The following is a 22,127-nucleotide window of genomic DNA, read 5'->3' as shown; positions in this document are numbered from 1 at the left end:
GTAATTTGATATAGGGAAATGCCACAATGGCATAAAATAGAAGACTTGGGATTGTGTTACTATTGTTTCTGGAGTGTCTAGAGTATCTATGGAGATAGTAGAAAAGGAGGCCAATTAGGAGATGATTAAGTTACTATGATTAGAAATAGTGAGGTGGCTGTGTTAAAGCAATGGTGGTGATGATGGAGAGGCCGGGCTGACTTGAGAGTTCTGTAGGAGGCAGAGTATGTTGTACTTAATGACTCTGGAAAGCTCTTACATGGAGTCTGAGATCCCTGATCCTGTCATGTTATAATTTTCCCTTCTTATAGGAAGTAGGTAGGATTAGCAGACAACAGGGCTATCAAGAAAGGTACACTCAGGTCTTAGAACCTCTCCTAGAAAATAGCTTGCCTACCTGTAGAAAAGAATGAAATCTGCAGAGTGTCTAAGGATCTTTTATCAACATTTTTTTTTGGTACTCATTCTGGGCCTAAATTTTCTTTGTCTATGCTGGCTTGATCTTCTGATCATACATTTCTTTATAAATGATAGTGAAACTTATTTTTCAGAGTCCCAGATAGGATAAAGAAAAGATGGTGAGTGGGTATCAATCCATCGGCCCTTATTTTATGTCTAAAGTGAAAACATAAGATAAGTGAGGATATTTCTGCACTTTCAACAGTACTGTGGGCATTGGGCAACCCTCTCTGCTATACACCACTTTCTGAGTGAGCCTGTCCCTTAATACCATTCTGGGAACCCAGAGGATATTCATGTGGTTGAAAAATCTTGCCTCCAGGCAGAAGGCTAGAAAGAGATCCAGAGATCTAAAAAATGCCTGGTGTTCTAAACTACAAGGGAATGGAGTGGTGACACTTTCAAATTTTGTTTCATAGAGATAAAAAAAGAAGAAAAGTTTAGTCTTGTTTAGAGAAGGTAAACAGCAAATATAAACATTCTCCAAGCCTTAGTTCTAGGAAGGTACTGGTGGAACTAGTGGAACTAGGATTGATTTTTTTTTTTTTATTTGAATCTGGCTGCTACACAGTGCTCTGTATTTGCCAACAATTTTTTTTTTTTAATTCAAGTTTAATTTACTAATTGGCAGTGGAATTTCTGAGACCAAAAGACTCTCTACTTATTCATTTCCATCATATTTTCATAATAAAAAATAAAGACATATACTGTGGATTTAAAACAGATTGGCTCTAAATATAGGCTGGTTAAGTAGAAAAGGTATGACTCTTTGGGCCCAAATCTATGGATCATTCTGGGATTACATTTTGTATATGACATAGACAGAAATTAAAATCTTTTGTGATAAACATTAGTTCAATAAATATTTATTAAGCTTCTGCTATGTGTAAAGCATCTTCTAGGCACTACTTAAGATACACAGATAAGAAGAACATGGACACCAAACCTCAAGAAGTACAGAGTCTAATAACGGAGATAGACACCTACGAAGGTAATAATTTCATAAGGTAGAAGGTAGTAAATGTCATTTTAAGAGCTTCAGATGTTCTCTTATTAGAATTTAGAGGAATGCATGGAAAACCAGATGTTTGCTACATCATTTAAAAAACACTTTAAAAAATCAATTTGTTTGATAGGAAGTCAATTTTTCCACCTGTGGTGAGGTAGAGTATAGCCTTTTCTTCCTTCCAGTAGTTTACTTAGGTGTAAAATATTTCTTTTTGCTCGGTATGAGCAGTGATTACATACATAGAAATATTCATTAGTATGTATATGGACATTCATCTCACATTTTTTCTAATGTGATGGGCCAAGAAGTGAAGATGGGCCAAGAAGTGGACAGATTTAGCTGTGTTCCCTGATGAGCATTCTCTCGGTTGTATTGCATTACCATGGGAATATGTTTCCATGCTATTTTGAATATATGGAAAACACAAATAACTGGAGAATCTGGATAAAGTACAAAAGGCTTGCTTACTTTGGTTGCCTCAGAACACTAAATCTGGTTTATTCCAAATTCTGAAAGGAGAATTAGAATAAATGAGAGAGGAAGGATGACATATGAGACTAATATTTTGATTTAACTTGGGTCAGTCTCTCTTTTAGAGAGGAAATAAATGGAGAATAAAAAAATCATATAGTATTTACTAGGAGTGGTGCACTGGCAAACATATTCCTTTCTTTAGTAATGCTTTTTCCCTACTAAAATAGATGATATGGGTATAGATAATGTTTACTGACCTCACCTATGTAACTTATTTGAGCTTAACATGTTTTTGTTTTAATTTTTGCTATATAACATACATTTGTTATATGCATAAGAAGTTAGCTTTCTATGATCTGATTGAAAAACGACCACTTTTTCCCCTTTGGTTTGTGATTTAGCTACTGAAAACCTGTATAGCAATTGCATATAATTTGTCAGAGTAGTAAAGAAATTGTCAAGGTATTTTTACATTCCAATTATCTGTTCATCTGGTTTTCAGAAGAACAAATACAAAACGCTTTTGATTTAACTTAATATATATTTTTTAAAAAGTCCCAAATCTCTTGAACTGTTTGTCTTCTGGGCTCAGAAACATTTGTTTGTTAAATATTCAATCACACCCCAGTGCCAGGAGCATCAATAGAATTTGCCTGATTAACTGTAGCACAGCATATGCACGCTGAAGATGAGAATGATTTCCCCAAGGAGCCAGCACTTCCTCTGTTGAACTACATTTCTTAAAAGGACATGCAGATGGGCATTTGGACAATAAGTTCTCCATGCACAAAATGGATTGCTCTTGCTGAGCTGTAATTTAAAAAGATAATTTTAATGACTCTTGAGGGTCATCTACTTGGAGCAGATGGGACCCAGGCTCTTTTTATTACAACTTTAATGCTGAGTGAGTCAGGATAGAATCCTGTTTTAGCCTTTGTAAAAGTGGATGATCATATTTATTTATATTTCAATTGCTTTTTAAATTCAGTCCACTGTGAATAATGTCTTATATAACATTCTTAAAACTTCTGTAACAAAACACATCTGCAGTATTCCAAACACACTTTGATGGCAGTTTTGAATTTGTAATTGAGATTGAGTCAGCAGGGGTTTTTACTTTTATCCAATGTTTTAGTAACTAAATGTGTGAACTGACAGCACCTTTTAGTTGGAGTAGCAGGCAACAGAGGATGATATAGGTATGTATTTCTAATGTCAACTAAAGAGCACAGTTATTTGCACAAATATAGCTAAAGATATTAGTTATAATAGAATGAAAAAATCATTTCTTCTTTGATGATAACAAGATTGACCATCCAAATGTATCTTAAATGTCCTCACGAACAACCATCCAAGAAGTATTTCTACTTCTCTACCTCTTGAATCTTATAGGAAACTATTAAAGTAATATAGTTTTCTCCGGGTCACAAAGATAATTGATAGTGGTGTCTTATAATGCATTTTATTAGTTTATAAACAAATAAAATGAAAGGAAGATGTGACTTTTTAACAAGCAACTAACCTGCAGCATGCTTGATATTAAAAGGTGTCGGGAAATTATTTTTATAAACATCTTTACCTGTAGCCAATGATGTTACATTTTAGGTACTGTATGGGATGGGCAAACATCATCACATAAATATTTGGAAAAAACGATGAGGCTTCTTTAATTGTTCAAGACAAAAATGTATTTTTCTATAAGGTAGGCTTCATGCTATTTTAACTGATAACACTTTAAAGATGTAGAATATTATTCTAAGCAGTCAGAATTTCAGAATTGTCTTTATCTACCTATATAACAATGAAGAGCCAAGTCACAGGAACCAAGGGGTCTGAGTTTTTCAGAGAAGAACAGAGCTTTAAAAGATAACAATAAAGACACATAGATGTGAACAGCCTAAAAGAATTACTCGCACAGAATAATATTAAATATGCCTGGCAGGTTTAGATAGTATGTTATGTTGTAATTCATAATACACAAGAATAAAAACGCGAGGCAAGATATTAAAAATAAAGTCCTTCTATATTTTTTCCAACACATAAATTGACATTTAAAAGTTTTTTTAAAGGCTACATAGAAATATAAGCAGCTTCATGTAAATATCTTTTCTATTGTATGTATGTAAGTGTGTGTGAGAAAGTAAAACAAAATCATTAGTTAAATATGTAGGGGTGAATGGTTTATAGTATAACCCAGAAATATATGCTATCAGGAAGAAAAAAATGAAATAACTTAACTACTGATATCTTGAAAGCAACAATACCCAGAAAAGCTGAGAGGAAGGATTAAAACGGTCCTTTCAATCGGTTGTTTGTAATTTTGTAATTATAAGCCTCCAAAGAGTTAGATGGAGAGAAGATCTGGAAGCTTCCTAGCTAATTTCAAAATTATAGGTAGTCAGTTCACATTATTCATATCCAAATATGGATAACGTTTGGCTCAAATGTTCCAATTTGGACTGTTATACGAGACAAATTACCTGTCCTTGCAAATACCTGCTTCAGTATGTGATACACAGCCAGAGCTTGGGGGAAAAAAATTACAGTATTTCTAAATGAAAATTAAATTAGAGGAGTAATAAAATATTAATATAAAGCTAACTATTTCAAGTTGCAAACCAGATGTATATACTAGAAGCCACATTAAATATAATGGCATAAGATACGAAACAGAAACCATACAGTATCATGCTTTTTTTTTTCTTTCAGATGCTGCAACAGTGTGAAATGCACTGTTTTGATAGCTTTCCTAAGATAATGCATTTTACATGGCAGTCTTGATTTTATAGCTCTCCACAAAATATATTTTCATATTGTGCTTTCTAAATAAGATGTACAACTTCAAAATTAATTATCAGGCATACTAGTGTATACGACTGCCTAAGGAATAAAATACATAGCAAAGCAAAGACTAAGTCAAGGGCACATACAAAAAAATTTTATACTTTTGAGGCTCTCACACTAATGAAGATCTCAGATGTGAATTAATTATTAACAACTTATATGACAAAGACAATATATCACTTAAAGCTTATTTTAATGAGCCTTTACTATTAAGTGTGCTTTTCCTCTATCATGATAACATGTTTTAATTTTTCCTAGTTTATATGCTACTGAATACATCTAATTTCCCTTTAAAAATACTCAATGGTCTAACATCAAATAAAGTCTTTTAACTACAAGTTATAAACTTCAAGTATAAGTCATGAAATTATCATTCATTCGTGCACCATTATTTATAACATAACATTATGTTTTCTTTAAGGATAATTATGTTGCTCTAAGGATATAACATTCTAAAATAATGTAACGAATAGTAAGGATGTTTTAACTAACTTGTTTTCCTTCAAAGACTATATGTAAATAAACATTTTATTTAAATTTGTAATCCAATTTCCCATTGACTTATATAATTAATAAACAGGAGAAGTAATCCTACAGGAAATAATTTACAAAAAAATCCCCAAACACACCAATTTGATAAAGAAGTGAACGTTATAAATTCTAGGGCTTGTTTAAATACAGCCCAGCATTTTTGTTGGTCATATTTTTGCATTTTATTTGTATCTTGTTATTGCCTCTAACAGCAAACTTCAAAGCTGCATGATATGGTGAGGCTTCTGTCACACTCTTTGGCTGCCATTCTTAGTGGGCTCTAAATAAAAGTAGGCCAGGGCAGGTGTTAGCAATGAGATGATCCCACTGCAGACTCTAGCCATATGCTACTGGTCATTCTGATGGTCATGGCACAGGAGTGACCAGATAGCTATGCCGGTTAGAGCTTGGGTAATGCATGATGAATTCATTGTAAATTTTATGTAGTTGGTAATAAGTATATGCCTGCATAATAAATGTTGAAGGATGTCACAAGCAGAGTAGCTAGTAGCAAAAGAAAGCTCATAAAGTAATAACAAATTAAAATATTCAGAACTAGTATTCTCCATTTCCCTATGAAACTCTATTGTTTCTTTTCAAGGCTTATCCTTTGTATAGATGGAAGTGGTAAATTCCTCACATGATGTTATTTGAAAGGTGGTTTCCCCATAGTACTTCCCTCAAAGTTTTCCAGAGAACTACCATTTCTACCATCATAGTAATTCTTTTCAGTTAGGTAAGAACAATGGTGCTGTGCAGAGGGGAAGAGAATGGGACTCTCCCATTAATGAAATGGTATGAATTAATTTATCATATTAGCCAATTAATATTGTAGAGAAATTGACAGCTGGGGTGGGAACAATACTAGATACTGAAGACAAATGTCCATTTTATAGTTTCATAGCTTGAGGTTATTCAAGGCAAAAGACAAAGATGTCCACAGCAATATTTAAAATGCTGGCATCAAATGGACTATTTATGTGCAAAAGCGTTTTTAGTAGGTTTATGTTTGTTAAGACTAATAGTTTCATCACACTCAGAAGCAAGGATATTATGAAAAAAGGATTTCCTCATGCACTTTGCTACAGAAACTTATTAAAAGTTGCAAAAACCCATAATCACTGCTTGAACAATCTCACCATATTCGCGATTGGCTCTGAAGGTAGGAGCTATGGGTTTAATCTATATCCCACTGTCCAAAGGGGGATTCTTGATCACTTATTACTATTAAGTCAAAGTTGTGTAAGCATGCACAACAAATTTTTCTAATTATTTCTATAATTTCTACAAAGAAATGACTTGTATAATTTTATTAAACCATAACTTGACTTTAATCTGCTTTCAAAATTCCTTTTTCTAGAAAATGTTAATGCTTATCATTAAGGAATAAAGCTAAAGAAATTTCACAAATAATTTCATTTCATATAGGGAAGAATTATCATAATGTATTAAGTATTAAATAAATGCTTCGGAACTATATTCAATTTGATTTTTAATAAGTTTTAAAAACATATTATGATCTTACTTTTTATGATTTTAATTTATAAGATATATTTATATTCTAAATAATTATAAACAAAAAATTTCTTGTAAGGCAAGTCCTAGAACTAATCCATGATTCATTATCTAAACTTTAATTGGCATAACTCTTTAAAATTCTGGGACCATATGGAAAATAATGAGTCCTAATAGATCTAAGGTGAAAAGATGGCAGGGCACTAAGGACGCCAGAAAACTGTCAACTCAGAATGCTTAGCAACTGCAACACCAGTTCCCCAGAGATCTAGAACAATGTCTTCCTGATGTTTAACTGGTTTTGCTATCATAAAACTAAACTGCATATTATTTCTCATTCTATGAGACAAAGATTAAAATGAAAAGACAAAAACAAACCAAAAACTGGTTTCTATAATTAAAAATGAAATCGGCTGACAGTTAATAAAAAGAAGGCAGCAATTTAGAGTTACCATAACAACCTGAGGCAACTGTTGACTGACATTGCAATCTGCTGCGTTTTTATTAATAGCAGTTGATTTCCAATAGCAGTTGATTTCCCCTCTTTCATTTCAACTACTTTTAGTGCTTATTAGAGCTAATGGAACAACTGTGCTTTAAAACTATTTCACTTATCAAGCAGTGTACCTCTTCGCTGCTGTCACCGCCATAAAAATCATCCTCCAATTGGGTCACACTGGTATCCTCTTTTAGATCTGAAGTAAATGGGCACCCCTCTGGGGACATAGTCTGAGTCTTTCCATGGGGTGCTGATCGTGGTCTTGATGAAAAAGTGAAAATATCCTTTGGAACAATCTGAGTTTCCTCTGCCTGCTGGTCATGTTCGCTTTCCTTGCTGGCTTCTAGCCACAGGTGTGAAGTGTGGCAGGAGTCATCATCCAGAAGTAGAGACTGTCTGCTGGCCACTGAATGGGGAAATATCCATTCATCTGACATTTGGAAAAGAGGACAAAAATTAGAGGAGTGTTCCATAAGTATTATTTTAGGCAGGTAGTCTTATTTCTTCTTGTTGAAACAGAGATGTATTAAATAATGCAGAAGCCAAGGAAGCCAATTTATCCACCATCTTGTAATCTGCCAAACATGTGACCCATAGATCAGTGCCTATAACTATGGGCAACTCACGTGCACTTGCTCACCATCTGAGTTGAAACACTGACCAGGAAATTTATAAGTCTGCAATAATTATCACCTGTCTTGCAGCAAGTTCTTTACAGTACAGTCTCATTAATCTGACATTCCATAGGGAGAAAATCTTCCAAATTTGAAAGGGTTTGACTTACTAACATTTTCTTTTAACTATAGGAGGACAGAGTACTTAACAAATAAGCTTCTTTAAACAACGTATCCGGGCATTGTTTGGATTATAAATCACAGAGGAGAGGAAACCATGAAAAGGTTGACAGTCTTTTTTGTTCATTCTACTGATTCGAACAAGATAAGTCACAGACTAAATAGAGTAGACTTTTCAGTAGTAAATCCACAGAAATATTTGTTAATGTGACTGGTGAATTCTGCTGTGAAAAAGATCTTTATGTTTAATATTAGTAGAGCATGTTTTGATATGAATTTTTTTTTTGCATAGCATCATTTTCTTTAAAAATACTGTATACTACCACTGAGATACATTTTTATAAAAACTTAAAAAATTATAATCCTTTCAACATTGAGGTAGATTTTATAACTACGATCCAGGTAAATTGGAAATGACAAATCTGTATAATATTATTAAAAGCATGCTTACTTTCTTTATAATGACAGCAGAAAAAAGTTGAACATTTTCTCAATTTAGTCTATTTCTCCTGAAACTTACTTTTTGCTGCATTATATCACTGGTGAAAAATCTTATAAGAATCTGTGTTCTGTAGAACCACAATGTGGACCTGGTAATTCTACCCTGGACTCTTGAATACTATTATTATTATTATTACAAGAAAAGTATTCAAGAGATATATAAGATCTGACGACTTGAAACTCTAAAGCCTATACTATGAAAGCATAAACAACGAATAACACTGATGCACAAATAAAATTGTGTTCATCACAACTGTATTCATCTGTTTCTTAAACTAAGACTATCATTATGTAGCATAACTTGCCTATAAAAGGGCAATAAATGTACATTTCTTAGACAAAATCTATTAGGGACAAGGCTTGCATATTTTCATAGACAGAGTCTGTAGATAAATGGCCAATGGCAGGCTGAATCTACTTCATCTAACCACCTGGATAGGGGATGGGGAGGATCCTAAGTCAATGTAGCTGTGAGCAGGTGAAATAAATAGATTTCACTGAACTGTCCTCTTTTGGATAACAAACCCTTTTGTGTGGTGCTAAAACACATAGCAGGTGCTTTGCAAACAAAGTAGGTGCTTTAAAAGAGGTTGGAAAGATTTTGAAACCAATGTGTTGCATTATGTTCATGGATATGTAAAAAAAAAATTGAAGGAAAAGATATGGAAATTTTCATTATGTAATTAAACTCATATGACCTATTGCCAAACATATTAACTGTCAATAAGTTAAAGTAAAAGGAGTGATTTTACTCCAAAAGAACTCTAATTATCTCACTACCACATGCTTTTTTGGAATTTGTAGTTTTACTTCAAATATTTCCATATCAATTGTAATGAATAATTTGGTGTGTTTTCTAAAGAAAATATGTAAATTACTGTGTAATCACAATATTGCAGCAAACAAGATAAATGCAAGAATGATCACCTAAACATCTAATTAGTTTTTCTACACAGTCAGATTTATGCTAGAGACACTAATTGTGCCTAACATTTTAATGAAGGTTTCAGCATTGCATAAATAAGACTGACAAATTACAAACAATTTTAATTTATTTTTCTTTTTTCCTTGCTCAAAAATAATTTGCTTTTGTAAAAGTATTACGCACCTGCTAGGCAAGATATGTTGATGGACTCAATGCTCTATAATCTAACCTTCTCCATTTTAAAGAGGACTGGAGAAATGCAACAATAGATAATTTCTGGGGAGGGGTGACAATGTCATGTGAAAATTTTAAAATTTTAAACTTTCATTCTAACAGAAAACTGATGCATTAAACCTTGAAAATAAAAATTCTCTTTCATCCACTAAAGTTTGACATAAAATTGAGGTTAAAAGGAGATTTACAAAAAATGATAGATTTTAGCAGATGACTGCATCACGACTTTTCAAAATGAATCGGTTTGATATATTTAACATATTTATATCTTATTATTAACAATTATGGAAACATGCAAACCTGCTTGATCAGAAGACTGAGGTTCTGGAATGCTGGGGTTCGATGTCTCTGTTCTTTGATGGGACACAGTGGTGAGGGCACTTGTTGCTTTATCTTTATTCCTGTTATTTCCTGAAGAACTGCCTTAATTAGAATAAATATTTTCCACTATATTTTTTAAATATAAAAATTGATTTTCGAAGAATGGTATTAATTTGGTATACTTTTCTATAGTATTGTAAGGCGAGTTAGAGGTGACGCTATAGATTATATACAGGCTTTTTTTTTTTCCCCTAGCAGAATGTTTTCAGAGAAAGTCAGCTGCATTTTTGTGGACGTTCATCTTAAAATTCCTGGATATCTGCATGAGGACATTTTAGATTTAAGTTTTAAAATATGCAATAAAAAGAATTCCAAAACCCATATAATTTTTAAAGAGTCTTATACTTTTTTCTTTGGTTCCATGTAAAATGAAGTATGTTTTCTTTAAATAACAATTCTTACTGAATTTAACTCTTTTAAACCAAGTTTGTTCCTGCAGTGCCTTAAGGAAATGGGCACAGGCATTACTGCACAATTAATTTTCTACCTACTACTTTATAAAAATAACATGAAACCTAGCAAGCTGAATTTTGGCTTACCCACGAATCCTACATTTTTGAGAAATTTTGTGAACATATATGTACATGGTACATTCTAGGCTTGATTAGGGAAATGCATGTGTATACAAACCTACACATATATGCCTGAAATCCATTACTTAAAAGAATAACTTAATAGTCACCTATATTTGTCTAATGTTTTTCTGGTTGCAAATGGTTGAAATTATATCCTACATTATATCAGATGGGAAGAAGTCCAAAGGGAGAGACAGCAAACATAAAACCAATCTGAAAGAGCCTAATTTAAAAGGAAGAAATATAAATGAAACATAAAAAATTATGAGTTAAGTTCAATTTTAATAAAGTCTGCAGGCAGGAACTTCCTCTATCAAATTTGGGCCATTTTTTAAAAACAATAATTTAAACTTATTCAGCCTTTGAAAGTAGAAGTTGGGAGTCCTTTATTTCTGTGGTGCTGTCTATTTAATCCAGCAAATCTCTGTTAAGGTTTTAGAGCAATTCTTTTGCAGAAAATTTGATTTCCATAATCCCTATAGAACAGACATTTATATTTTAAATGAATTGGTTCATAATCCTTTGAAATTTACAACCTGCAGAAAGAGATCTCATTGCTCTGAGTAATATACAGATAATATAAAGATAGTGTTTAATCAGTGCCATACCGCTGGGTGTCTCTGTCCTTTCTCTGCTGGTGCTTTTTAACCGTAATCTTCTCCTGTTATTATTCTTATCTGCTGATGGTTCTTGAGGGGGATGCGGATGCATAATATGCAGATTGGCTGGTACATTTTCGTATCAAAGAACAGAAAGTCAGAACAGAAAGTACTATATGGTTTGAAATAATTCAGTAAGCATAATTATAGCTATAATGAGAATGTTCATGTATCATTTTGACATTATGTAAAGTTATATCAAAAACTTATTCCTTTACAGAAAACAGGTATTTATTCCTATTCCAATATTAAGGTTTTCCAATATTACGGCTTTCAAAATTACTAATACATTTTATTCACGTAATATAACCTTATAGAGAGCTACAAGTAATTTGATTAATGTTAATCGTGCAACATGCTATATTAAAAATATAAAAAATGAAACTGACAGCCAATCCAGAAATTTTCTTTCTTTCTTAAAAAGAGGAAGCATAGTTAAGTATGATGCAACAAGAACTTAGAGGGTAGTTTCCAAAAGAACTCTGGACAACTAATATCAAACCTGAAGAATTCTTACATATAATTTAATACCATAATAATAATAATATGCATAGTAGTACTTAATATTTACTGAATGCCTAATTTTTTGGCACAATATGATGTACTTGACTCATTTTTTCTCACTGAATCTTCATAATGACCTTTGAAGCGGCTGTTATGTATCACTACTACTAGTGCCAGTAGTAATTGTGTCCCCATTTTAGATGAGGAAACTGAGACTTATAGGGGTTAAGAAACTTGATCCAAGTCTCACAGATAGTGGTTAGGCCGGTACTGAGTATCTGTGTTATTCATTTCTTTATCTCAGTTTTATACTCCATGGAAGATGTAAAGTGTAGTAGTGCTCATGAATTTCTAAATAAAAAAACATGAACCCAAATGCCTGCCCCATTTCAACTCTCAGGAAAGCCAGACAGGTAAGAATGGAAAAACTGAAAGGGAGTGGCAAGCCCTGGGTTCTCTAGTCTTGATTCTCTCCAATGATTACAGACAACAAACCACTTTATCTCTCTGTTAACCTTGAACTCTCAATCTATAAAATGGGACAAAGTCTTTTCTTCACCAACAGGTGAGAGAAAACAAAGAGCACTTTACAAATGGGAAAGATTAATTATAAGATAAAATTAAGTTAAGAAAACTTAAAATGTAGACGGAGTTTCTAAAATATAGTGGTAAGAGGATGCTATATTATTTCCTCACCAGTCATCATAAAGTAAAAACACAGGGTACTAAAGGAATTTGAAATAATAGAATAGGATGATAGATTCCAGAAGATTATGTAAGTGTGTGTATATACATATGAATTCTAAACACATTTCAATATGTACCACACTTTTCATTTTTAAGTAATCCTTTGGACTTAAGATCTAGTCACGAATATAACTTCAGATTTATCTTAACAAGAACACTGTCGCTATTTTCATTAGCCATCATTCATTATGCATAATTCTTTCTTACCATGAATAGGTACAGTCTGCTTTGTTTGGCAAATATTTTCTTTATCTCTTTGCTGCTCAGTCTCAGATATCAGCAAGGTTGACATTTCCACACTGTTAACACACTTCTCTCCTGTGGACAGCTGGCACGATCGGTTATTTTTGGACCCAATGGATCTCATTGTCTATAAGAAAAAGGAATTATTCTGCACATTTTAAAATAAAGAAATTGCATGTATTTCCTATAGAATCTACATAGAAAAAAATAATATTTGGATAAAGAATGAGGGTTAAAAAATGAGAGGAAACGAGGTTAAAAAATTGGTGAAGAGGTAAATTATGGTAGAAAATTAGAAAGGAGAAAAGTAATGTAAGATAAAACAGAAGACATGTCTCCTAGACACATAAATTAAAATGTGCTTATTTGTTACACTCTATCATTAGTAGGTAGGAGTTGAATTGAAAATTATCACTGTGTATGTCAGAAATTCAGAGGAAATTAAAAATTAAAATATAACATTTGAAAACCTGTTCATTGTAAGGTATCTGGCGATTATCTAACTCCTTGAAAAGACCACAAAATGTGCTCATATATATTTACCTTTAAGTTCTGTAAACACATTTAAAGAAAAGAATATTGAGAATTGTTAATTGTGTTGACATGACAAAAAAGGAAACAATTTTGAGGTCTTTTAAAATCCAAAATTTCTGTTCAAAATTTATTCAAGCCTTCTGATTTTGGCATGTATCTCTTTCCCTCTTTTCTCCCCTCACAGTAAGGGAGAAAAAAAACCCTTCCCTTCCCATGCCACTCATGTGTAGATAAGCTCTTCAAACCTTGCTCCTACCTCACTGGATAGCCTCATGTTATTTCTTCTGCCAGAGAGTGGAGGTGGTCCAAGAACTTTGGATCCAAAGGCGATATGACAAACATCTTGAATTTTACTGTTCCGCACACTACCTGTTCCTCTGTTAATGAACTGATCTGTTTTGTTAAAGGAAGGTAATAATAGTTCATTAATGGGTGTAATGACATCGTGTTGCAATATTTATGAAAGTACAGTCCAGGTGTCATACGATCTGAATTTCCTCTCCCCCTGAACACTTATTAAAAATGCAGAGAGCCTGGGGTCCAATATCAGATATATCAGATCTATAGAATTAGAATCTTGGGGGTGGGGAGAAATCTATAATTTTAACAAGTTCCGCTATCATTTAACAAGCCTGCTATCATTTCAGACTTATTACCACAGATGTTTTCCCTAAAACAACAACAACAACAAAAAACCAAGAAAAACTACTAAAAATACATCTTATTTTCTTAAGGAAATAATTTAAATAAACAAAACTATTCAACTCAATTGAAAAAGTGTTTGCTTGAGCACTCTCAGGCGTTTCCTAGAGGCTGTCAGTGACACAAAATAGATAAGATATATTGTTTGCTCTTAGGAAGCCTGAAGGGAGGTGATAGTACAAGTAAACAGGTAATTACAACATAAGGCAGACTAGTGACCTCTCGAATGGACCTTGGATGACTAAGTGTTCAAGAATAAGAGATGTAGGGTACCCTAAGCAGAAGAAAGTGCTTGAACAGAGGCAGAGAAGAGTGAAAAGGTAAGGTTTACTTGGGGAATAATGAAATTCCCAGTTTAGTTGAAAAGATAGACTAAGGTCACATTGAAAAAAGCCTTAAAATGCTAAGAGACTATTCTAAACTAGGGTTACACTGAAAAAATCCTTAAAAGGCTAATACTGAATCACTGAAGGTTTGGGAGAGAAAGAATAAAATGGTATCACCTCTAGGATAAGGCAGGTGTGCTCATCAAACCCTGCTGCCTTTGCCTTCCGGGAACACAGCTAAATTACATTTGTAAACCTTCCTTTCAGTTCTATGGGCCATGTGTTTGAGTTCTGGTTAATTAAACCTAAGAAGTGGAATGTGAGAAGTGTAAACCACTTCCTGGTCCCTAAAACCTTCTGTATGATCCCCTAGGCTCTCTCTTCCCTCATCTCTTGACAAGATGCAGAAGATTCAGTGAAGGACTTGAAGGCCTCCAGAGCAGCAGGTAGATTAAAAGAGTCTGGGTTTCTGAATGGCCATATGGAAGGCTGCCCCAGAAACTCCTGATTCGACCAGGACTATGGGGTTCTGTGTGGCTGCAGTTAGCCTCCTGTGATCAATAAAGCAGGTGAGGGTGGTGGCTCTTAACTCCAAACACTGCTCACAACTTAGAAAACCACCTCTTGTGTCCCATTTGCAAAACAGGACCAACTTGAATTATGTTGTCTCTGAGTGAGTCCACATTTGTCCTATAGCTCTGGACACATAGGAGCTAATGGCCACTTTCTGTCTGACTTATTCCCCTGAAAAGATTCCTATAGTTAGCTAGTTGGTCTCATTAGCCTCTGCTATGGAGCTGCAATTTTACATGTGGTAGAATTAAAAAAACACTCCTATGCGACAGCATGAGAAAAGGCACAAATGTTCGTGGAAATATACCATGCTTAGGAAGCTCTTAATATTTAGATCTTAATGGAAGTAATATGTGTGGGTATATGGGTGTTTTTTTGGGTGTTTTTGGGTTTGTAATAGATGAAGTTAAAGAGATGGGCAAGGGCTAGATTGCTGAATTGATCTGAAAGATTTTATTTATTTATTTATTTTGTGTTGGACAAAAGATCTGAGGTGGATTGCAAAGTGGTGAGGCGATGTACTAATTCTAGTTTTCTTCAAATTCCTGAATCCCTATTATGTAGGAGAGAGGTTCCATTTGTCCAAAGGGCAGAATCAGAACTAATGAGTAGAATTTACTTCAAAAAGCTTTTAGTCCAACATAAGAAACATCTTTATTTAATTAAAGCATGTCTGGTTGTTGAGGTGGTAAATTTTCCATCATTTTGAAAGATACTGTAAGGCAGATTTGGATATCAGATGAGTCCCTAATTTCTATCTCCAGCATGGTGTTCTCTTCTGAGCTACACTCTTTGTATCCAGTGGCCTTTTTGACCAGGGTCTCTCTGATGGAACTGAAAACTTGGTTTAATGAGTGGTACCACAATCCATCCAGTTTGAAAAGTCAGAATCGAGATGTCATTCTTGACATCTCTCTCTGTCCTCTCCACATCTAATCTATATCCACTTCTCCCTACCTCCTCTGCCAGCACTGCATCCAAGCTACTACCATCCCTCTCCTGGATGATTTCAAAGCCTCTCCAGCAATCTACTATGTCTACTCTGGCCCTCTGTGCCATGCCTTTTCCAAAATGCAGCCAGAGTGGTCTTATACAAACATAAATCTGATTGGGTCATTCAATTTCCTCACTTAAAACTTTTTAATGGCTTTCCTGCTGCTCTTAGGGTTAAGAAAAGAGCCCTTAAAATCACCTGCAAAAAATTGCATTTTTTCTATATTTAGTTCATACCTTACACCTTTCACTTTCTGCTCTCTCAGACTGGCCTCCTCAGTTCTCCTTGCCTACCAGAGCATTTGTACAGAGAGTCTTCCCCATGGCTAGAAGACTCTTCCATTTCCTCTTGGCTTTTATGTTTCAGCTCATGTATTACTACCTCAGACAAATTTTCCTGAACTTTTCTGATTAGGGAAATTCCCCCAGTATAGGTACTCCCATAACCTTTCCATCCCAGAACTGGTCAGAATTATTGCACTTTTACATGTATTTGGGTTTCTCTGATAGTGTGTGCTTTGGTAGATAAAACTCAGTAGTAGCCTGCTTTGTTACCCCTGAATTGCTAGCACCTAGCTCCATGCCTGACACAGAGTAGGCATATAATAAATCCTTGCTGAGCAAAATGAATAAATCATTAAATGTAATGGATCAAAAGGAAAAATAAATCATTAAATGTAATGGGTCTAAGTATAATTGGAATTTCATTTTAAGAAAAATCCATCTGAGGGTTTTATGTATAAATTGAGGAAGAAGACTGAACAGGACTGGACAACTTCCATGATGTGAGGAATGAGAAAGAAGGGTTAACAATGACCAAGACTTTGATATTTACATAGACGGTGTGGCTCTCAACAGTAGCCAGTGCTATGGCACCACAATAAAGTGCCTGTCCGGGTTACAGGTGAAATTTCGTAGTGTTAGCAAATAGACTTGGCTATGTGTGCATCTGTATTTTTTTAGTCTTTATAACCATCCATTTGGAATCAACAAAACACTGTTAGTCTCTCAGGGTCGATAATAGAAAGAAATGACACTCAAATTCCAAGCCAATTGAAAAACTCTATTATAGACTCATCATTTGTACCTTTTATGACTAGTAGAACAAATCCAAGACTATTGATTTTGTTTTCAAATGTGGATTTCCCCAGAAAGAAATATCCACTGAGGGAACTGTGTGGGATATGGCATAGGCCTAGACAAGATTTTCAGTACCAGAAGAGTTTTTCTTTTCAGTCATGGGAACCACGAGACTATGGGCATATCTTTCTGTTCAAATATCTGACAGTGGCAATTTACTTGATATTTTCTCATATTCTTTATCTATATTTAAGTACCCCCCCACACACAATTAATTTAAATTCCTTTGAGTAGAAAGACCATTTATTTGGTACTGTATGTACTCTCATTTGCTGAACCTAGCATAAAACATGGCAGACAATGAATAAATCTCACCAAAACTGTGGACGGTATCCAAGAGTAAAAGGAGAATTTTGTGTGTGTGTGTGTGTGTGGGGGGGGAGTATTTTAAAAAATCATACTGAAAAGGTACAAACTTCAAATTAAAATAAAATAAATAAGTTGTGCGATGTAATGTATAGCATGGTGATTATAGTTAATATTATAAGCATATTTGAAGCTGCTAAGAGAATAGATCTTAAAAGTCCTTATCACAAGAAAAAAATATTTCGTAACTATGTTAACTAGACTTAATGTGGTGATCATTTCACAATATATACACATATCAAATTATTACAGTATGTACCTGAAACTATTATATGTTATATGTAACTTATACCTTGATAAAAATGAAAAAAAAAATCATACCGACACAGTTCCAGCTGTAATTCTAGCAAAATGAACATATCAGATAGTTCACAGTAATTAAAAAAATTGAAATTCCTAAATACTTTGAATTTCTTGGAGGGATTTCTTGCTTAGCAGTGGATATCCAGTGATTATTAGAGGCATACCTAAACCTGATATGTATAATCTCCTAAATCACAGAAAATTAGGTGTTATTCTGTATTTTAAAAGAGGATCTACTATAGGATTTTAAAAAAGAGTAATCTACCACTGTGTATTTAAATTTAAATCTATTTTTAAAATTTTACAAATTTTAGTAGATTTTTTCCCCACAAAGTATACCAATACTCTACTATTTAGTATCTCTTTAAACTTATTAATGCAATTAACACACACATTCTTAAAGCTTGTTTCACTTTAATAATTCTGTTTATAATTATATTAATTGTCACAATTATCTCTATAAACATGTATCATGCTACGTATCTCCTATAATAGGGTCCTAATTAAAACTTACAAGGAAAAGTGATTTAGACCTTTGGTTTCTAAAAAACAGTAGAAGAAACAAAATTTCTATAATGAGAAAAATCTTAATAAAAAGCAGAAATGCATACCTTTTGAATTCTAAAAGGAGCTCTTTTAAGAGTGGATATCAATATGCATAATACAAGGTTAAAATCAAGATTAGATTAAAGTTATGCTCTAGGCGTTTCATTTTCTTGAGTTTGCGGAAAGTGAACTTGGTGTAGGTCAGAGATGTTACCATTAATTATTTTGCTATTTTACTGCGGGGTACATGCCTTTGTAGTTAGACTATAAAACCTGAGGGTCTACTCTCTAATTGTCTTTTAGAAAAATAAACACTCTTTTGTCTCAAGATACAATGTTGTAATTATTGTAGTCATTTAAAGGTGCAGGGTTTTCAAAGCTTAACCAGAAAAACCTGCTGAATTTTCAACCCTAATCATTGAGAGGTCATGCTCGAGACTTATGTCTATTATCTAATAATCAAATCAGAATTAAACTTGCTACCAGAATCCAGTCTTTGAATTAATTTTTATTATATGTGCATTGTTACAAAGAATGTCAAAAATCCAAAAGAAAGGCTGATCTAGTAGACCAATATTATTTTAGACAAGGTACTTAAACCTTCTGAAACCTCACCTTCATTCATAAAATTGGGATAACAATAGTACTTAAGTCATGTTTTTGTTAGATTATATGAAACATGTATGTAACATGCTAGATACTGTGCTTAGGAGGGAGTAAATGCTTAGTAAATATATCAATATCTTCCATTTTGAATAGCATTTAATTTGCAAAGTCCATTCACAATCATTTATTCCTTCATTCACCCATTCTTCCATTAGTGACTGGGCACCTACTCTAGGCAGCCATTGCTCTAGGCACTGTAAGACAGGAAACAAGGTGGACACATCACCTCCTTCAAGGAGCTCACAGTCTCATGGGGAGACAGATATTAAAGCAAGTAAACTACATGATTACAACTGTGATAAGATCTAGGAAAGAAAAATTCAAAGGTTATAAGTGTTTTACAGATGGCTTGTATTTAGTCTTTGGAGTCAGAGAAATGACATTCAACTTGAGATCTAAAAGATGACGGATATGATGATACATACATGATCTCTATGCAATTTCCAGTCACTTTGTGTGATATTATCCCATCTCCACAGCTGACAAAACTAAGACTCACGATGTTTAGAGATCTGTCCACACAGAGTGGGAGCTCAGAATCCAAGTGTCCCAAGGCCTCTTTGTGCCTTCTTTTCCCCACATATGATGCTGCCCTTGGTGGCCCAGGAGGGCATTGCATAGGATTCTTCCTAATTCACTATTTATTTTCTATGCAGTGTTGAGAAGCCATCTAACTAAAAACTTTTGTTTCGCTATCTGAAAAGTGGCCTATTACTGATTATATAGATTAATACAAAAACTTCATAAGTGTGATAATTAATATATGTGATGAAGAATAATGGGGTTTGTGAAGAGTCAAGTATAAAACACAATACTATAATATCCTTTTTTAGAAGAAAGAAAGTGTTGGGTTGAGGGAAGAACAAACTGAAGTGGTTTCAGTGCCGAGCAGGTAACACATATATGACAAGCAGGCACATGAAGAATGTGGGGGGAACTCTGGCTAATTTGAGAGTGCATGTCCTATACAAATTAGTTTTAGTTAAAAACTTTTTTTAGACTAGTTAGAGGACTGTTAGTCTTTAAATCCTGGATACACGATGAAAAGACAGTAGGTAGGTAAATGACTAAAGTAGGAAAGGCTCATAGGTGAGTAAAATCAGTCTTTTGCAAATAATTCAAACCAGTATTTACCTTATCTCATAAATAAAAAGATTAAGACATTTTTGAAAGGCAATAAAATGTTAAAAAGTAAAATTAGAATATATCTTTCTTCTCTGAACTTGAGTAGAACTTTGACAATGTAAAAACACTATCTGTGTGTAAAGGTAAGATATATCAGTAAGATAAAAAATAATAAAGTACAAGATATTATTCTTCACAAAAATCTTAATTTATTAAAAAGTTTTAGTTAGTTTAGTTTTGTTCTTTACTCTTAATGACTAAAGAAACATTTTTAGGAAAATGATTTTATCATCTCAAGAAAATTTTCCATTTTGAACAAAGAGTACAGCTTATATATATAATAAAGTCTTTGGTAGATAATTTCCATCTTTTGGGCTTGGAAATAGAAGTTTCTTGTAAAACAGAAAGGTACCCTAGAGGAAAATCTTTAAAACTAGTAAAGAGAAATTGCATAATAGAGTCAGTAGTTAAGAATGCATCTCTGAAACCAGACTGCCTGGTCATCCCAGCTCTACCACTCACTAACTACTTTATCTTTGTAAGCTTCAGTTTCCTCATCTACAGAATAAAGATTATGATGGTTTCTACATAAAAAAGTATGTGAGAGGATTAATGGAATATGTTATGTGAAATGGTTAATTTTATGTGTCAACTTGACTGGGTACCCAGATTAAATATTATTCGGAGTGTGACTGCAAGCGTGTTTCTAGACGAAATTAACATTTGAATCAGTAGCCTGAATAAAGCAGATTGCCCCCCCCCCGCCCCCACCGATATCTGTGGGCATCATCCAATCCATTGAGGGCCTGAATAGAACAAAAAGGTGGAGGAAGGGAAGATTTGATCTCTCTGCCTGACTGTTTGAGCTGGGACATTGGTCTTCTCCCACTCTCTGAATGGAATTGGCACCATCAGCTCTCCTGGTTTAAAATGTTCAGACTCGGGCAAGAACTACACCATTGACTTTCCTGGGTCTCCAGCTTATTGAATGAAGATTCTGAGACTTCTCAGTTTCCATAAATGTGTGAGCCAATTTCTTATACTAAGTCTGTCTTTGTCTGTCTGTCTGTCTCTCTTTCTATATATATTCTGTTTCTCTGGAGAACCCTGACTAATACGCTATGGAAAGGGTTTAGTGCTTAGAACACAGTAAAAACTCAAACACATTGTTGATGATAATAAAGACAATGATAATGATGATGATGATTTGTTGCTTAATGTACTTACCTACTCAAATTATGTAGCTAGCATTTTATTTATTCATTTGATCACTTAATCAACAAATATTTATAAAGCTTACAAGAGGTGTTAAGCATTGAGTTAGGTGCTAGAAATACAACAATAAATAGGACCTCTGCAGTTTTTAAGCTCAAATTCCAGTGTGGGAGGTAGCAATAAGCAAACAAGTACACAGAAAGTATCAGAAATAAGTGCTGTGATAAAAATAAAAACAGGGTGATGTTACAGAAGAGTGTCTTTGGGGTTATTGGAGATCATTGATGATTATAATAATATGTTCACCACTAGTGAAAATGTACGTCAGCATAATTCATACTGATATAGTACAGATTATCATATATATTTCCCTATGTACTTAAAATTTTATTTTGCCAGTAATTCTGGATTTCCTTCCCATTTATATATTTTAAATGAAAATATTGATATTAAATAGAAAAATATATTTTAATTGTATAGCAATTCTTTGGGTTTTCAAAAGAGAGAAGTATACAGAAGAAACATATTTTCTCTAACATAATACATCTGTTGATATAATAAACTGTGAATATATTTAGAAAATTAAAATTCTCTAATAAAGATGATATGAGACACAATAGTCTTACTTACCTTCCCCTGTCTCTGCTAGTTCCTGTTCCTAAAGGTCATTATTAATTTTCTTGTGTTTTCTTTAAAACTTTATGCATATAGCAGCATCCCTAGGCAATTATCTTTTTTATTTAT

The 22,127-nt window shown here is 33.6% G+C and overlaps 1 protein-coding gene across 5 annotated transcripts in view; it reads right to left on the bottom strand.

The window, feature by feature from the left end:
• Positions 1 to 22,127, bottom strand: part of CUNH3orf67 (chromosome unknown C3orf67 homolog) — a 213,627-nt gene that overhangs the window by 69,396 nt on the left and 122,104 nt on the right. For 4 of the 5 annotated variants that reach the window (XM_023537616.1, XM_011371753.2, XM_011371756.2 and 1 more), the window contains exons 8-12: positions 13,685 to 13,821; positions 12,859 to 13,021; positions 11,350 to 11,466; positions 10,086 to 10,208; positions 7,460 to 7,761 (exon numbers count right to left, since the gene is read on the bottom strand). In XM_023537616.1, the coding sequence (XP_023393384.1) occupies positions 7,460 to 7,761; positions 10,086 to 10,208; positions 11,350 to 11,466; positions 12,859 to 13,021; positions 13,685 to 13,821 (842 nt within the window). Of the gene's footprint in view, positions 1 to 3,946; positions 5,783 to 7,459; positions 7,762 to 10,085; positions 10,209 to 11,349; positions 11,467 to 12,858; positions 13,022 to 13,684; positions 13,822 to 22,127 lie in introns of those variants that run through there. The other variant, XM_023537615.1, reaches the window with a different exon arrangement.

Source organism: Pteropus vampyrus, unplaced genomic scaffold (assembly GCF_000151845.1).
Source record: "Pteropus vampyrus isolate Shadow unplaced genomic scaffold, Pvam_2.0 Scaffold195, whole genome shotgun sequence".
NCBI lineage: Eukaryota > Metazoa > Chordata > Mammalia > Chiroptera > Pteropodidae > Pteropus > Pteropus vampyrus.
The sequence above is the reverse complement of the archived record's forward strand: the minus strand, read 5'-3'. Positions and strand labels throughout refer to the sequence as shown.